The following is a 17927-nucleotide window of genomic DNA, read 5'->3' as shown; positions in this document are numbered from 1 at the left end:
CAGTGTTTGTTCATGCTTACGTCAGTCATTTCAGTGTTTGTTCATGCTTACGTCAGTCATTTCAGTGTTTGTTCATGCTTAAGTCAGTCATTTCAGTGTTTGTTCATGCTTAAGTCAGTCATTTCATTGTTTGTCCATGCGATCCATCGCCTCAGTTTGGTACTATATCAGGATGAAGCAGATGAAATGAATTTTAAATTAAAATGATCAGAGATAGAAAGGTGTGTACACGTAAAGCACTTTAACCCTAATTTCACATAGTTTTGAATTCAGATACAATTTTCAGTATCTAATTCACCCGGGTTTATACCAGTTTGAGGCGATGAGTCACAAATAAGAAACACAAAATGCCCCCGGGTGATACTAAAGCTGCCAGAAATGTGGGTTGTAAAAAGTAACGAACAACGGTGAATACATATACAGCAGCTTTGAAAAAGAACAGAATACCGTAACGTTCCATGTGTGGTATTTTGTAAAATTTCGAAGCTGTTATGTATTCATTTTTGTTCAATACTTTGTAATGTCATGAGGGGTGGATTTGTTATAAAAAAAATAAATAGAAAATCCATTTCCGGAACTTTCGAGGAAAGGCGTAAGAGCTATTTTTAGTCCCACGCTCCATCAGTGGGTTGGTTACAACGTGTAGCTAAGCATTGTCCATTCCCCATGACATACAACACGAGTACGATCCAGTTGGAAAATGTTATCGAATACAATCCAAACACTTCAACATCCATCTGAGCCAAGAACGTGAGCCGACACGTCGGACCCCAATCATTTTAATCGCCTATCGATCCCCCTCCACCCCCCCCCTTTTTTTTTTTTTTACTACAACTCAAGCACGAAAACCCTTCACACATATTACGGCAATTATTGGATGAAAACAAAATAAGAAGAGATAGAAGAAATGCAAATGGTGATATCCCCACTTCGTCCAGAGACGACAATCCCCGGTGTACGATACACCCCGACATGGAGCTATAATAACACATTGGTCTGACATGGCCTATAACTATAACATTATGGCTGTCCTTCTCCCAGGAAACGCTTTAAAATTTGGTCTGACAACATTTTACTAAACATAACTATCGGTTTAGCACCCCCCCCCCCCAACACTTCCACACACACAAAATATGTCCAAAAATCCTCAAACTCAAACTGACATATAAGTCTTAGATGACTTGGATATGTCATATTTGAAGCCGAAGGATTTTCTCGATAAAATGAAAACAAAAGCCTTTTGTTCCTGCATGGCAGATGGGGAAACATTTGCTCATTTAAAAAATATAATTCCAGGAAGTTCAAGGCACAACCGACACTTTAAGGTCAAAACAACAACAGTTGTAAGAAAAGATGATAGAGTAGACAAAAGCGCAAATAAGACAATCTAGCTGAAAAAAAAAACAAAAACAAAAAACATACAAACAAAATAAAAACAATAAACAAAACAAAACAAAATTAACAAAAATAAACGAGGGGTTTAATTCGATGATTCACACTGACACCAAGAAAAGCACTCAAATTATTCCATTGAACACCCCCCCCCCCCCCCCCCTCCCCCAGCATACAACGACCACAATGATAATATAACAAACTTGCACACTGACCATATCAGTCGCTACTTTTTTTTTTCTTTTTTTTTTACAACCCGAAAGTTGTCTCAACAAAATCTTTTTTACTTAAGAATTACCCACGTGTTCACAAATAAATATATACGGACAATAAAAAGTCATGTGACACTAAACCATGTCATTCGGAAACTAAACACGATGGCGCGATACAAACAGGCAAGATAAAGAGAAAAAACAGTGACCAAATCGCTGATCTAGATTTGTGACAAAATGTGTCCGAAAAATCCACAAAAAATCTCTGTATCTTTCTCTCTCTTCCAATTCCATCCTCCAAGAACAAGAAGCAACTCTCTCTCCACACCACCTTGGAACAAGAAGAAGACTCCTACTCCAAACTCCAAAATTCCATCGAACAATCAAATCACAGTAATCACAGCCAAATCCATCTCGACGCGTCCCTACCAAAATCCTGACATCACCCAGACTAGCGTATCCCTTTTATAAAGACGAGGCTTTTTGCCTAATTGGATATGACGAGTGAATGATTCCGGCATGGAATCGATGCTGCAAGAAGAGGGGAAAAGGGGAGAGGGAGTAGGAGCAGATCTGCGCTCCTTTCACCAATTACAATATCACAATATCATTGTTTTTATTATTCTTAGACTGGATTCGTGAGTACTATGGTCCCCGCATTATCCTATGTCCCCGTGTGACGACAGAACAGACTTTTGTTCCATTTTGGCCTGATAGTTTTCCCTTCAAATATTGATAATTCATGATAACCCTCAAATTGCCAAAACATTTCAAACACGAGACTTCCAAAACATTCGACACACATTTCAACAGAAATGAATCTGGTTTAAGCGTTTTTGACAAGATGAGAAGATCAGTAGCCTACATCTTATTTCATAGTTATTTGAAGTAAAAAAAAAAAATGTCTGGGCATAATATAGAAAATTTGAAAAGGGAGTTTTGCCAGTGTCCGATGGATTTGATGTGTGCCGATAACATTTATCATCAACCCGACGTGACAAACACAGACATTACGAGACAAGAAGTAGGCCAACCAATTAGTGTTATTATAATCCAATGCAGCCTTTCAATTCTAGACACAACCCACTTTAGAAAAACAGTACGCCAGAATAACTAATATCAATGATTTCAAAGAATAGAATAGAGTTGTAGAAGTTTTATGACGCTTACCTCAATCTTAGGTCACACAAGAGGTACACAAAATATACCACACATATCTAAGTACACAACTGTCTAAGAAAAAAAAAAAGGGGTCCTTCGAGGACATTTCATTAGGCCCATGGAGCCGAGTTTATCCCGGTTTCAGTAGCGTGAAACGGACAATAGCAATTGCTTGCTAACCTTTTGATAAGACGCTAGTCTACTACAAAATACTTTCCGCCAGATCTAAGAGAACCATTCATCCAATCACTGCTGTGTGGGTGGACACGGGGATCAGCGAAAAATCTCGATTTCAGTCCCTTTGCGTGTGAGGCGAGCGGAGCGCTCTATCCTGAGCTATCGGATCCCCGGCGGATAAGAAAGGATAAGGCAAAGTGACCAACATAAGAAGAGAACAGAAGATTCCATCAGTAAATCAACTTTAATTCAAATTTAAATGTCAAAATACCCCTCTCCCCCTCCCCTGGTTTGGTTTAGGTCAGATAGCTTTAACTACATTATACAATCGGTCTAAAGGACAAATACTACACTATCCTACGTTATAAAAACCTTTGACAAAATTACTAGGACGTCGTTGTCGATATATACATATATATGCGTGACCCAGCGTCTCAAAACGGTATCATGTAGGGGTGGATCAGATGGGGAAAAACGGATTTGAAATCCATTTTGGATTTCAAATCCTCCCCCCCCCCCCAGATGCTCAAAAGTCAAATTCTAGTTAAACTGATCAAAAGTATGAAATGTCAGCATTCTAAAACACTATGTATTCATAATTCATTCCCTTTAATAAAGCCTACAATAAACTCACCCCACGTCAATATCTCTCGCTATGAATTCCATTTTCATCAGCTTAATTACCCGACAATACCGTTTGGAGGCGATGGGCCACATATTCATACTCCTCAGACACAAAAACTGTGCCCAAGTCATATATTTTGGACTATAGGATACATAATTTTAGCATCTAAATCTAAACCATCTCGAAATAATACCGTTTTGAGGGGTGGGTCACACATTCGATTTTTATTTTAAAGATAAATCCATTTTTAAAGGCAAGTGGAGAATGGGCAATCTTTGTGAGGAAATATTGCCTGTTATGAACAGACACTTGTCTACATTAATTATACTACTTTATTCACATAGATCGAGACATCTTTTGGGCCATCACGATTCATATCAAGAATTGTTATTTCAAGGGAGTCAAAGTGTTTTTAGTGTTTGGCCACGCAGGGTTCCATTTTGGCCACGTTTGTTGACGGCGGCCATCTAGCAGTAGCAGCCCTGCTTAGGATTGTCTTTGAGACGCGAGTGACAATTTATCATTATCCACTGACGTCATGTCTGGGTGGTGCCCTTGTTGTATCGTGGCAACGTTTGTTAACACCAGATCCTGTGTTGGTATTCGTCATTGTCATGTCCATTACTGTATGCGAATTGATGGACGTGGAGTGGATGGAGAGCGAGTGTTACTGTAAATGTCACCCTTTATAAATTACGGGTTGTTGGACTTTGATATCCCAATTGCTCCTAAAATATTCCCTGTCAATGAGAGACGTTGTTGATCTCAAACCCAATCAACTAATGACGATGGTTGGGGTATGAGCATGTGTGTGTGTGTGTGTGGGTGGGGGGGGGGGGGGTTGTGTGAGTGTTTGAGAGCGTGAGTGTGTGTATGTGTGTTGAGAATGGTTTATATTCCTGTTTACTAAACCTATGAAACAAGCAAAATGGTTACCTCATTATTAAGCAAAAGCTATGGCTGTGATAATGACCCTATACAGACAGCAGGTCAATACCAAACGAAGTCAAGTCGAATACAACATAACCAGATAAAGTGTATCACAATTTTAATATTCCTCCATCTATTGTTGACCGTAGCCTTTACTCTTTATTCGTTTGTCCAAAATACATTACGATAATGGAACGACCTTTGTACATGCTGGTGTCAAGCTTCTGAATAATATTATACCTTCACAAATTAAATGCACCTCAGACTGTCAGGAAAGTACCAAGCTTTTGTCTCCCCCCCCCCCCCCCCCCTCACCATTTATTATTATTTTTTTAAAAAGATTACAACTTAATCTCTCTCTCTCTCTCTCTCTCTCTCTCTCTCTCTCTCTCTCTCTCTCTGGATGTGTGTGTGTGTGTATGTGTGTAGATCAAAGAGATATCAGCCAAGCTAATCGATTTTCAACATCTTTTATTTCACCCTTGTAGAAAATGTAATAAATACCATCTTTATGGTCACACAACTATCCTTGACTCACATTACATATGCCCTTAACCCCAGTCGGAGCATAGGCCATCATTGAGCATTTGACGCTTCCTTGGGCTGTTTCTCCGCTTGCTTCCACGTGTATCCACCCCTTAAGCCCAGTCGGAGCATAGGCCATCAATGCTGCTTCGCCAATTGACTCTTCCTTGGGGTGTCTTCTCCACCTGCTTCCATGTGTATCTGCCTCTCCTTGCTTCCTCCACCGTGTGTCTTCACCAACTATTTCTTGGTGTCTTCTTCCTCCAAGGGGATTCCATGTTAGAGCGTCTTGTGATGTTGCAGGCAGGTTTTCTAAGTGTCTGGTCTAATATCTGCAATTCCTCTTTCTTATTCGTATATATAGATAAGTTGTTGGTTGGCAGCTTCCCAAATATCTTTATTACTGACTTTATAATAGAATAAAAAATGAAGAAGTATGGAAAAGAACACAGCAGAAACCAGTGGGAGAGGAAATAGGAAGAAGATGATGGAGGTGGATTGGACACACACTTAGAAAGAATGACTCCACTATAACAAAGAAAGTATTGGACTGGAACCCTCAGGGCATAAGATCAAGGGGAAGGCCACGAGGAACATGGAGAAGAATTAAAGAAGCTGACATACAGAGAAGTGGTAAGACATGGAATGAGATAAAAAAGTTAGTTCAGGATAGAGAAGGATGGAAACTGTTTGTCTGTGGCCTATACCCTGACGCAGGGTGAAAAAGGCAATGATGATAATGATTAGCCATCCACGTGATGCCCAAAATAATCAAAACATTTGTTTATAAAAGTCTGCAATTTGTTGGTGATGCTTTTGGTATTCCTCCATGTTTCTGATCCATACAGTAATAAAGACTTTATATTGGTTTTAAAAATTCTTAGTTTTGTCGAGACCCCAATGTCTTTTGATTTCCAAATTTTCTTCAGGACTTGAAAGGATATACAGATTTTGCCAATTCTTGAAGCGACATCTTTGTCTGTGCCTCCATTTGTGTCTACTACCAAGGCCCAGATCAGAAAAAGTCTTTACCTCTTCTAGGGTTTCATTTGAAATTTTAATTGGATTTTTTGTTGATAGCTCGTATTCATAAAAACTTCGTTTTCGCTTTATTTATGTTAAGACCAACTCTTGACGATGATTCAGTTAGGGTCTTAGTCTTATTTTGCATTTGTTGATGTGTGTGTGTGTGTGTGTGTGTGTGTGTGTGTGTGTGTGTGTGTGTGTGTGTGTGAAATCAATGCAATGTCGTCTGCAAAATCAAAGTTTTCAAGTTGTTGCCATGGTGTTCATTGTATGCTGTTATATTTTTCCATTGTTGAGGTCCTCATTCGAGTGCTAGAGCAGTACCTTTAGATAAAGATGAAGGCTTTTGACCATCACCAACTGGTTCATGGAGCCAGAGTTTTAACCTTGTTTTGAAAGCATTAAAAGACAATATTAATTGCTTGCTACCCTTTAGACAGGATGCATGTCTACCCCTAAGTACTTTCCACCAGATCTAAAAGACCCAGTGACTGCTGGGTGGACAGGGGATCAGATAAAAATCTCAACCATCTAGGTTGATCCCAGCCCCTTTGCATGTGAAGCGAGTGCTCTAATCAATTATCAGTACTCCCAGGGCAGAATTTTGCATGGCGGCAAAATGGATAAAATTGTAAAACTAGCACTTGTTTAGGACAATCTATTTATGGTGGTCATAAGAAGAGGCTAGAGTTATTTTAGACAGAGTATGGAAGTTTGTTCTTTTGTCAGCCATTATTTTCAAATGCAATTGCCTGAGACAGGATCAAAAGATACGCTATTTGTTACTGTCAATAATAACAACAATACTAATTCAGTCAAAACTGCTTGAATGACCCCCTGCCTCATCTATCAGTCTGCATTTACTCTTGGTACTGTAATTACTACCATTATCATTATTAAAATAATCATCATCATCTTCATTATCTCTATCATTATTATTGTCATTAAAGCAGACTTTGGTACACCCAAAATAATAATCAGCACCCAGCCAATGTGTTTATATAATATCTTTTGTTTTGAACAGACATACGTCTAGCTCTGAATGTAAAAAAAAATAATAATAAAAGGACAGTTCCTTCTTTGGGAGCCCTTCTTAATACAACCACTCTTCTCTAAGATCTCCAAGTAGGTCATCTCTAAGATAAGGTGTGACCGAGAGTCCTCCGGCATTACAACCCTAATAAAATAAAGACCCTAATTGGAGATGCAAAATAAATCTGATAATATAAATATTATTCCTACAAGTCTAGTTTCTAGATGGATCCTAAAGCGGACATAGAGATAAAGTCTAATAATGTCATGTTTATTCCATTTTCACGATAATTGTTCCATAATTTAGGGTTTGATAAGAAATGCAGTCTCCCCAAGCAACAATTCACTAACAAAATGGTCAGTTTACTAAGCAACAACTAGGACCTAAATGATTTCAATATGAATATTTTATTCAATATCGAAAACAGTGATGTGACAATCTGGAAAGGATCACATTTATTATTATTATACTGTCATCATCATTATCATCATCACATCATTATTATTATTATTATTATTATTATTATTATTATTATTATTTATTATTATATTATTATTATTATTATTATTATTATTATTATATTATAATTATAATTATTATTATTATTTTATCATTATCATTATTTTTTTTTCATGTGCCATGAATAAGTATCGGTCAGTGTGTTTATTCGTTGTGGGGAATGAAGCAAAATTTAATTGCCAATGTAGCATCAATTACTTACACTTATAGTTACGTATAGTTGGTTTCTGATACAGGTCCCTTAAAGGCGCCTTTTCATCATATTCATATATGCAATCATTTTTGCCCGCATTTCTGCCCCATTTCCACTTAATTTAATTTTGGCTTTGAAGTTGGCATGCAGGAATTCTTGGTCGGACCAAAATTTGTCGAGATGGTTTTTAAAAGTATTTGTGGAATTTGCCATTACAACAAGTGTTAGTAGACTGTTCCATTTGTTGGCGACTCTAACAAATGTTTGTAGACTGTTCCCATATGTTGGTGACTCTAACAAATGTTGGTTAACTGTTCCATTTGTTGGCGACTCTAACAAATGTTGGTAGACTGTTCCATATGTTGGCGACTCTTAACAAATGTTGGTAGACTATTCCATTTGTTGGCAACTCTTAACAAATGTTGGTAGACTATTCCATTTGTTGGGGACTCTTAGGGCAAGTGAATTTTTTCTCAGTGATTCTTAGGAATGCTGGAGGTAAAGTTTCAGTGGGTGACCTCTATTTCCTGTTCTTGAAAATAATAATAATCACTCAATCTCTAGAAAAAAATTTACATGTTTCTTTGTCATATACCCCCATCACATGGTGTCATATATTGACACTACTGACAAATCAATGAGTATAAAAATAAATATCCGACACCACGATATAAAGCTGATAAAAATGCAGAAGAAAAAAATCCAAAATAGTACAGTCTTTTTCGATTGAGAACATTTTGTGATTATTTTATTTTTTTATTTCCATTCATTTATTATGTTGTATTTTTCTCTAGCTATATATAGGATTATTTAACTTGCACTTTGTTGCCTCCTGAATATACTGTTAGGTTATGATTCTGTGATGCAATAATCAGTATCTTAGCAGATAATTTTGCAACTGGGTAGGATGATTTTTAGTTTAGTCTCCTTAGGATGTCATATTTAATAATTTAGAATGTCTAGTGATAATGATGAGATTAGTCTTCTACCATCATGTATCCACATCTAATCTATACCAAAATGTTTTTATAAAAAAGGAATTACGAGTTGTTTGGGACAACAGAGGTGCACATATTTTGCAGGTCGGGTAACCGAACGCAATTATGGGCTTGTATTAAAATCAAAATTGTTGTAATCGACAATATTTTGCATAGGTTAGAGAGTATTCCATTACAATAGTGAGCCCATAACAATATGGGTTATCAGAGCTACAAATGAGTATACATCGATTGGGACCCTCCCTTTTTATAAATTTTATCAGTCTCAAAAGTTAAGGCTAAGGCAAGGTCTACACTGTTTACTTACACAACTTACCAAGTAAAAAACAGAGAAATAAAAGGAAATAGGAAGGTATCCCTAATATGGAACTAGAATATTAGACAGCGGCATACTCTAATATATTAAATATCTAACCTTCATGTTATCAAACGTGTATGGTTTACTCTTCTATAGTTTCATTGCGACCCATTTTCTTGGTCTTGGGCTTGGGTCATGTCTCTCAACTCAGACTCAGAGTCGCTGGTCTCGTCAGCTCAAACTAAACTCTCAGGACTCTGTCTGTCTTAGTTTTTTAAAATGCCATCGTGGAAATAACACGAAGCAAACATCAGCTTATACAAAAGTGTGATATGAAAAGGACTACAGCAAATTGTCAAAGATATGTATAAACATAAAGTCTAAAGTATAAAGATCTGAACAAACAGTAACATCATGACTGGACCTATGCATGACTATGAAATCAGCTGATGACTAACCTCGACAGTGTTTTCATCTCGACGATTCTCATTTCCACTTGAACTGGCCATTTCTATTTCTGTCAGTAGGTCTATAACAATAAATATTCCATTTTGTGGTCAATAGTTGAAATAATGATGTTAAGATGTTGGGTTATTCCTCGTATAACAACGTTCTGACATCCATCCTTTTATTTTTGGCAGAGGAGCAGGGTTGCCAGATTATTTTTCAACAAAATGCCAGTGGAAGACTCAAAAAATGCCAAAACACTCCAAAAAATGCCAAAGTCTGTTGACTCCCATCCCCACTAAGAAAACTACTCACTTTTGATAAACAATTTACTATCATATCCTGGTGGCTTGCGTGTTTTCTTTTCTTTTCTTTTTTTTTTTTTTTTTTTGAATTATACTAAATTTCCTGTTGGGGTAATTTTTTACCTACTGACTACTAAGTGGAGTGCTAAACCACTACACCACGGTTGAGAAAAGGTGTCATTTGAAGTATAATACACAAGAAAAGAAAATGCCAAATGAAAATGCCAAATGCCAAATGATTTTTCTAATGCCAAACGGTTTTCAAAAATGCCAGATTTTTGGAATCTGGCATTTAAAATGCCAAACTGGCAACCCTGCAGAGGAGACGAAGTGAACTCGAACTCTTTTCACCGGAGATCTCACGAAGGTAATGTAAACAGGAAGTTAACGGTCAGTATCATTTGACTCGCATTTTAGGTCAACTTATTATAATGTAATTCCTTCTCTCTTGACTCTGTTGAAGGCAAACATGTATAACAACAGGCAGAGACCACGACAAGGCCAATTCAGAAGGACAAAATATTAAAGGGTCTTATATTTCCTGTTTATTTTGTGAAGATATAACGGATGGATAACATGCGACATTCAATGGAACTCAGAGACCGTTGTTGCTATGCAGTGTCTCGGAAAACCAGTTTTAAATGTTTCTGTTTTTCATTTGATCTCGCGTATTCTTAGGCGCCGAAGGGGTGAGTAAAAGCATTTTTATTCTTTTCTTTTATGCGCCTAAAATGTTTTTAAAAGAAAAACTCACGATTCGAATTAGTAAAAATGTTGTCAGATAAATTTGGTTGATATCCACTATGTTATCAATTAATGTACCGAGGATTAAAATTCGACATAGACTTTTATCATCCAAAAATATTAAAATAATAAAATAACAAAGATCCTTGTCTCTTCAGAAACGTCAAATTATGGTATTGATGTATTTCAGTAACGATAAAACATAACTCCGCTGTCACAAAATTAAAATCATAAGCCCCATATTCTATACTCTAAATGAGCGATCGTTTTTGTACGATGGAGATTAAATAATTAATTAATAAGAAATATTAAAATTGAATCTATTGTAATGTCTGCGACTCGAAATCCGGGACAAGTACCCATGTATTATTTTGGCACACACCTACCCAGACCTTTTGTCCTCACACTTCCAGATACGGCATGACATACCGATCAATAAACCTATAGGAGCCGCTGATACTAGGGATATTCAAACTCATTCATATTCATAGAGGGTACAATAACAGCCAGTCTCCTCAACTCATTCCATGCCTCTCTCTCTCTCTTTCTCTCCCCCTCTCTCTCCCTCTCTCCCTCTCCCTCTCTCTATCTCTCTTTCTCCCCCCCCCTCTCCCCCCTCTCTCCCCCTCTCTCTCCCCTCTCTCTTTCTTTCTCTTTCTCTCCCCCCCTCTCTCTCCGCCCCCTCTCCCCCTCTCCCTCTCCATCTTTCTCCCCCCTCCCCTCTCTCTCTCCTCTCCCCCCCCTCTCTCTCTCTCTTTCTCTCCCCCCTCTCTCCTCTCTCCTCTCTCTCCCTCTCTCTCTCTCTCTCTCTCTCTCTCTCTCTCTCTCTCTTCTCACCCCCCCCCCAGCCCTTTTGTTCTCTCCGTGTTTATCACCTTACTTGATTATCTTTGTCGTTGTCGTCGTCATTATCATTACCTCTTCTATCGTTGTTGTTGTTGTTGTTTTACATTTTATGAGTTGCTGTTGGTCAGGGCCTTAGCATGGATTGCCTTTACAGCGCATTTTTTGCTCTTTTCTTTTCTTCTTCTTCTTCTTCTTCTTCTTCTTCTTCTTCTTCTTCTTCTTCTTCTTCTTCTTCTTCCCCCTCCTCCTCCTCCGTCTCCTCTTCATCCTTCAATCCTCCTCCTCTTCATCCTGCTGCTGCTATTGCTGCTATCGCCGCCATTGTTGCTGTAGCAACTATTAATACCTTTTATTTCATAAGATGGTTCGTTTTTACTTGTGATTATGATGACGGTGATGATAATGGTGATGATATTATATTGTTGTTGTTGTCGATATTGATGATGATGACGACGACGACGACGACGATGATGATGATGATGATGATGATGATGATGATGATGATGATGATGATGATGATGATGATGACGAGATGAGGATGAGGATGATGACGACGGCAGTTGTGTTGGCAAGTGTTCAACACTGGTAAGCATGTTATACCTAAACACTCTTTAATCCTCAAGGGGTGGAGGGGAGGTATAAGGGACCGGGGGGGGGGGGGGGTGGAGAGGAGGGGAGGTAAGAGGGGGGGGGGGGGGGGGGGGAAGTAAGGTGGAGGGGGAGGGGAGATGGGTTACAGATCGATGCTATGGTAAATCACAAAATAATTAGCTCACTATACCCTTTACGTGGCTGGTTCGGTCAATATTTACTTGACATCGTGTCTCACGTGGAGAGAAATGGGAAGCAGAAGTCGTGACGTCACAGCTTCATTTCTTCCGGTTCAAAACGCATTGACGTGTGCAATCAGTCCTCGGTTACACATTGAATCATGTTAGTAGCAGGATGTCTTATGATGACGGGGAGGAATGGGGCGAGGGTGGCTGATCTTTATTGACGACCAACATTTATAATCTAGGCTAGAAAATGAAAGATGCCATCACTCTGAAACCAGAAGATCAGTTGAACAATGTGTGTAGCCTATGCTTTACACTTCCAAGGAGAAAATAATAATAATAATAATAATAATAATAATAATAATAATAATAATAATAATAATAATAATAATAATAATAGTAATAATAATAATAATAATGATAATGATGATGATGAGATGATGATGATGATGATGATGATAATAATAATAATAATAATGATGATGATGATGATGATGATGATGATGATGATGATGATGATGATGATGATAATCCTTGGATGGTGATATTATTGTGGTTCCTTGATCTTTTGTAAGGTACCGTGCCACTGGGTCCCGACATTTAATGTGGAGTTGCTTCCCCTTGTAGGTTGGAATGTAGGGTTTCTTGGATCGTATTGATCTTGAAATAACTGGGTCTTCTGGTATTCGGTGTTGGTGATGGTATTGTTGATGGTGTTGACGATGATGATGATGATGATGATGATGATGGTGATGATGATGATGATAAATAGTGGTGGTGGTGTGGTGGTGGTGGTGGTGGTGGTGGTGGTGGTGGTGGTGGTGGTGGTGGTGGTGGTGGTGGTGGTGCTTGTAGTGGTGTCAATACGTCAACCACAGAAGTGAACGTGCAAAATTATGAAATATTGTCAGAAGAAAAACATGTTCCAGACTTTGTTTCACTGTATCCCGATCGGCCATTTGTTTTTCAACAAGACGGGCCAACTTCCCACATTTGTAACACATTTGTAACACTGCAGTCTTACTTTTAAGAGAAAATGACATTTAGTTATTTCTAAAGTTGAATGGCCTCCAATGAGTCCTGACCTGAATCGAATGGACCACAGCATTTGGTCAATGTTCAATGATGTCCAAGATGGGTCTAAGGGTCGTACAACGGTGGGCACGGATGAAGAGTCTATTCAAAGTGCATGGGATCGAATCCCTTCTCAAGACATTAGAGAATCAATTGTATCACGGAGGTCGCTGTCATAAAGTCAAATGGGTGATTGACAGATTACATCAAAATGGGTGATTGACATATTACACCAAAATGGGCGATTGACAGATGACATCAAAATGGGTGATTGACATATTACATCAAAATGGGTGATTGACATATTACATCAAAATGGGTGATTGACATATTACATCAAAATGGGTGATTGACATGTTACACCAAAATGGGCGATTGACAGATTACATCAAAATGGATGATTGACAGATTACATCAAAGTTGTGAATTCCATCTCGAAACTTTGATATGACAGAATAGGTTGTGTTTATTTAAATAATCATAAAATTCAAAATTTTCAACATATTTTCATGAAAATTTGAGTACATAAATTCCAATATAAATGGGTTTACTTGCGGTGAAACTTCAAAACTTGCATCATTTATAATCTGCCGGCTCAAGGCTTCTAAACTTTTAAAGTTTTTTTTTGTTATTCTCTCACACCCAATACAGTATTTTGAAAAATAAGAAGAACCAAAATCAAATTGTTTAAAGCAATAAACGCACTCTCAGTTTTATTATATGGGGGCTAAGACACGGAAAATGACAGAGGGAGAAGAGAGGAAACTGGATAAATATTTCCATAAAGCTTTGAGGCGTCTTTTGAAATTAAGATGACGTAAAGCGCTTTGAGCACGTTTAGTGGATAATAAGATAATATTAATCAAAAATCTTTTTGTTTAGTTTGTTGTATTTAATGCTATATAAAATATCAATTAAAGAAAATCCCTCCTCTAAGTAAAACAGTGACCTTCATAAGATGGATATGGATTGGACATGTGTAAAGAATGCCAAACAACAGTCTCTCTTTTGTAGCTTTAACACGGACACCTGACAGTCACTGACAGCAAGAGGAAAAGGGGAAGACCAAGAGAAACACGGAAGAGAAGAGTTGAGAAGGACAGAATCAAAATGGGAGTTACATCCTGGCGAGGTGCCTTTATCACTGCAGCACAGGAGAAGATTTGTGTTCACGCCCTGTTCTGCCACGAAGAGAGAGAAGAAGATTTCAAGTTCCTCTTACAGAGTCACCATACTCAAGTGTGCCAGGGTTTATCCGGGTTGCTATAGTTTAGCGTCAAACGGATAATAGCAATTGTTTGCTTGGATAGGAGCTTGTTGAATGCCATGAAGCTAGTCTATCACAAAGTGCTTTCCGCCAGATCTCACTACCCAGCTTCCCAATCACTGATGGGTGAATGTGAGTGTGGGGTAGGGAGGGTAGAAAAAAAAATTACGACTACATCAGGGATTGATATCTGTCTCTTTGCTTGGGAATCGAATGCTCTACCAGCTGAGCTATGGGGACCCGCTTGTTTTTTTAATGAGGACACTGACCAAAACTAATATTTCATGTTAATCTTATCATTTCTACTTTAAATTAATGACTATGAAAAATGTTTTTTTCTCTTTTTGAGGAAATTTTTTGTCTAAAACCAAAGCCCTATCTCCACTGAGTAAAAATGTTTTTGAATTTTGAAAATCCATTCATAAATAAACAAGTTATGCCGTTTCAAAGGTGTCATTTATTTGGATGAATCACAAAGAGGAAAAAAACGCGAAAATATGGGACGCTTTTTCGGCATTTTTTTTCGACCTTTGGTTGTATCTTGCGTAATAAGTGGATTAAAAGATTGAAACTTGAAGAGCAAATTAGGATGGTGTTTTGTAAAATACGGGAAAAGTACTCGTCATATTCATATGAAATTTTACAACCAAAAAGAAGAAATGTTCATGTATTACCTTGTCAGCGACAAAACCTCCACGCCCGATAGTTTTAGAAATATTTTACTCCAAAGAGTAAAAATCTATTTTTAACGGTCTTCTGGTAATTGCACGAGTTTTGTCGCTTGACATAATCTAAAATGACCTTTTTTCTAACTGTGTGCCAACTTTCAGTCATATTCATCGATAAACAGCGTCGTAATTAATTTTTTTAAATAGCATATACGAAACGGCTTCGTCCCATATTTTGACGCGAATTGGGGCACTTCGTGAGCGAAAAAGAGGCCCAAAGATTTGTGCAGGATAGTCATTGCTACCGTCTGTTTTTTTAAAGTTTTGTTTTTTGTTTTTGCTTTTTTTTTTTTTGTTGTTAATTTTTTCTTGGGTCATATCGGTATAATACTGATATGGGGCGGCGGGTGGCATTTTTGTTTTGTTTTGTTTTGATCTCTTCTCTCATATATATTTATTTGCATAGAATGAAGGAATTTCTTCCTCATCTAATATTCTGATATGTCTTCTCTCATTCTGCGACATTTTCAAATCCATACAACCCACCTCTTATCCCCACCTCTCAATCCCCACCCACCCTCGCCCTTCCCCCAAACCCCAGCAATGGGCTTTTTAACTATGCCATAATCTATCCCATCAGATGTGTGATCAATACTCTTGTTGTTTTGGGGTTGTTTGTTTGTTTGTTTGTTTGGTTTTTAAAGGGTATTTGTTGTTGTTTTTGTTGTTGTTATTGCTGTTATTGTTGTTGGTGTTGTACATTGTTCATTTACAAGCACCTGTGTGATCAATACTCTTATTATCTTGTTTCTTGTAAAGGGTATTCTATTTTTGTTTTATACTGTTTATTTACAATCTGGTGTTATCAATAGTCCTTTTTTGTTGTAAAGGATACTCACTGTTGTATACTGTACATTTACACCCTGGTGTGATCAATCTCTTGTATTGTTTATGTTTTTTGTTTTGTATTTTGGTATGTTTTGTTTTGTTTTTGTAAAGTTCTTTGTATAGTTTCTTTTACTGTTTATTTACACACTGCTGTGATCAATACTCTTGTTTGGTTTTGTGTAAATGGTATTTTTTGTAGTAGTTGTTGTATGCTGTTTATTTACTATCTAGTGGGATCAATACTCTTGTTGTTTAGTTTAATTTGTAAAGGGTATTCGCTGTAGTTATACATTTTTCATTGACACTCGGGTGTGGACAATACTCTTAGTGTTTTGATTTTTGTAAAGTGCATTCGTTTTTAGTGTGTATTGTTTATTCACACATTGGTGTGATCAATGCCCTTATTGTTTTGTTTTGTGTATAGGGCATCATTTGTTGTTTGTATACTCTTTATTTACATTCTGCCCTGATCAAAAATCTTTTTGTTTAGTTTGTTGTATTTAATGCTTTTTTGGGTAAAAGGTATTCGTTGTAATTGTATCCTGTGTATTTATTCTCTGATGTGATCTATACTCTTGTTGTTTTGTTATTTTGTAAAGGGTATTAGTTGTAAATGTATACTGGTTATTTACACTCTAGTGTGATCAATGCGCTTGTTGTTCTGTTTTGTATAAAGGGGATTCTTTGGTTTTAATATACTATTTATTTACACTCTGTTGTGATCAATACTCTTGCTATTTTGTTTTTGTGTAAAGGGTATTTTTTAAATTTATTATATACTGGTTATTTACACTCTGTCGTGATCATACTTTTGTTGTTTTGTTTTTGTGTAAAGGGTATAGGTACTTTGTTATTGCATACTGTTAATTTACACACTCACTGAAGGCATTTATCTTTATCAAATTATTAAAATTGGGCTTTAAAAATTCATTTTCGATCAAATATAATTTAAACAATGATCAACCCAAGACTTGTAAAACCTGACACTCCAAAGCACACAATCTTACTCATACTAGGGAAATGCGTTTGTTATCGATTGTCTCCCTTAGTTGTGTTCAACACAACGAAAACGATTATGAAGACCGCTGACATGGAAACAACGTTTGAAAGGGTTCGATGATTTCTACGAGTGAAGAAAACTCACAAAATAGAGCAGAGAAGTCTTGACATCACAACTTTCATTCTTCCGGTTCCAAATTCATTGAAAGTGTGTATGTAACCAGCCCTTCGGAGGACTGATAATGAACATGTTACATATTATTGAATCATAAGGTGGAATAGCTATTTTAGTTGCAGGATGTATTGGCAGATTCTTAAGATTACGGGGCGTAAGAGAGAGGATGGATGATCTGTATTGACGACCAGCATTATTTAGACCAGAAACTAAGATGCCATCAGAAGATCAATTACACAAGATCCATTATCCAGTCCTTTGGAAGAATAATAGTTTTACACTTCCAGTGAAATTGCGGGGGGGGGGGGGGGGGAATGGGGGGGGGGGGGGTTACCGATAGCTCAGTTGGTATAGCATTCGCTTAACAAGCAAAGGGACCAAAAATCGATTTCGGATGCAGTCGAGATTTTTTTCTGATCCCCCTGTCTGCCTAGCAGTGAATGGGAAACTGGGTCTGTTAGATCTGGCGGAAAGTACTTTGCGATAGACTAGCGTCCTCTCCAAAGCGTAACAAGCAATTGCTATTGTCGGTTTCACGTTAAAAAAAACCGGGATAAACTCCAGCTCCATGAGCCTAATGGACAACAATGAAATTGGAACCAGTTTGTTGACATCCCACTTTTGTTCCCAAATCATTGACAGTAAAAAG

General features: G+C 37.5%; 1 protein-coding gene across 1 annotated transcript in view; it reads right to left on the bottom strand.

Moving 5' to 3' along the window:
• Positions 1–9738, bottom strand: part of LOC144967656 (uncharacterized) — a 48587-nt gene extending 38849 nt beyond the window's left edge. Inside the window, exon 1 of the mRNA XM_078905177.1 lies at positions 9548–9738. Within this exon, the coding sequence (XP_078761303.1) occupies positions 9548–9598 (51 nt within the window). The 5' untranslated portion in view covers positions 9599–9738. The remainder of the gene's footprint in view (positions 1–9547) is intronic.
• Positions 9739–17927: the final 8189 nt, after the last annotated feature.

The sequence above is a fragment of the Berghia stephanieae genome, chromosome 3 (assembly GCF_034508935.2).
Source record: "Berghia stephanieae isolate SIO BIC M18660-M18661 chromosome 3, UCSD_Bste_1.3, whole genome shotgun sequence".
Lineage (NCBI taxonomy): Eukaryota > Metazoa > Mollusca > Gastropoda > Nudibranchia > Aeolidiidae > Berghia > Berghia stephanieae.
Note: the sequence above shows the minus strand (reverse complement) of the source record. Positions and strands in the feature narration are given on the sequence as shown.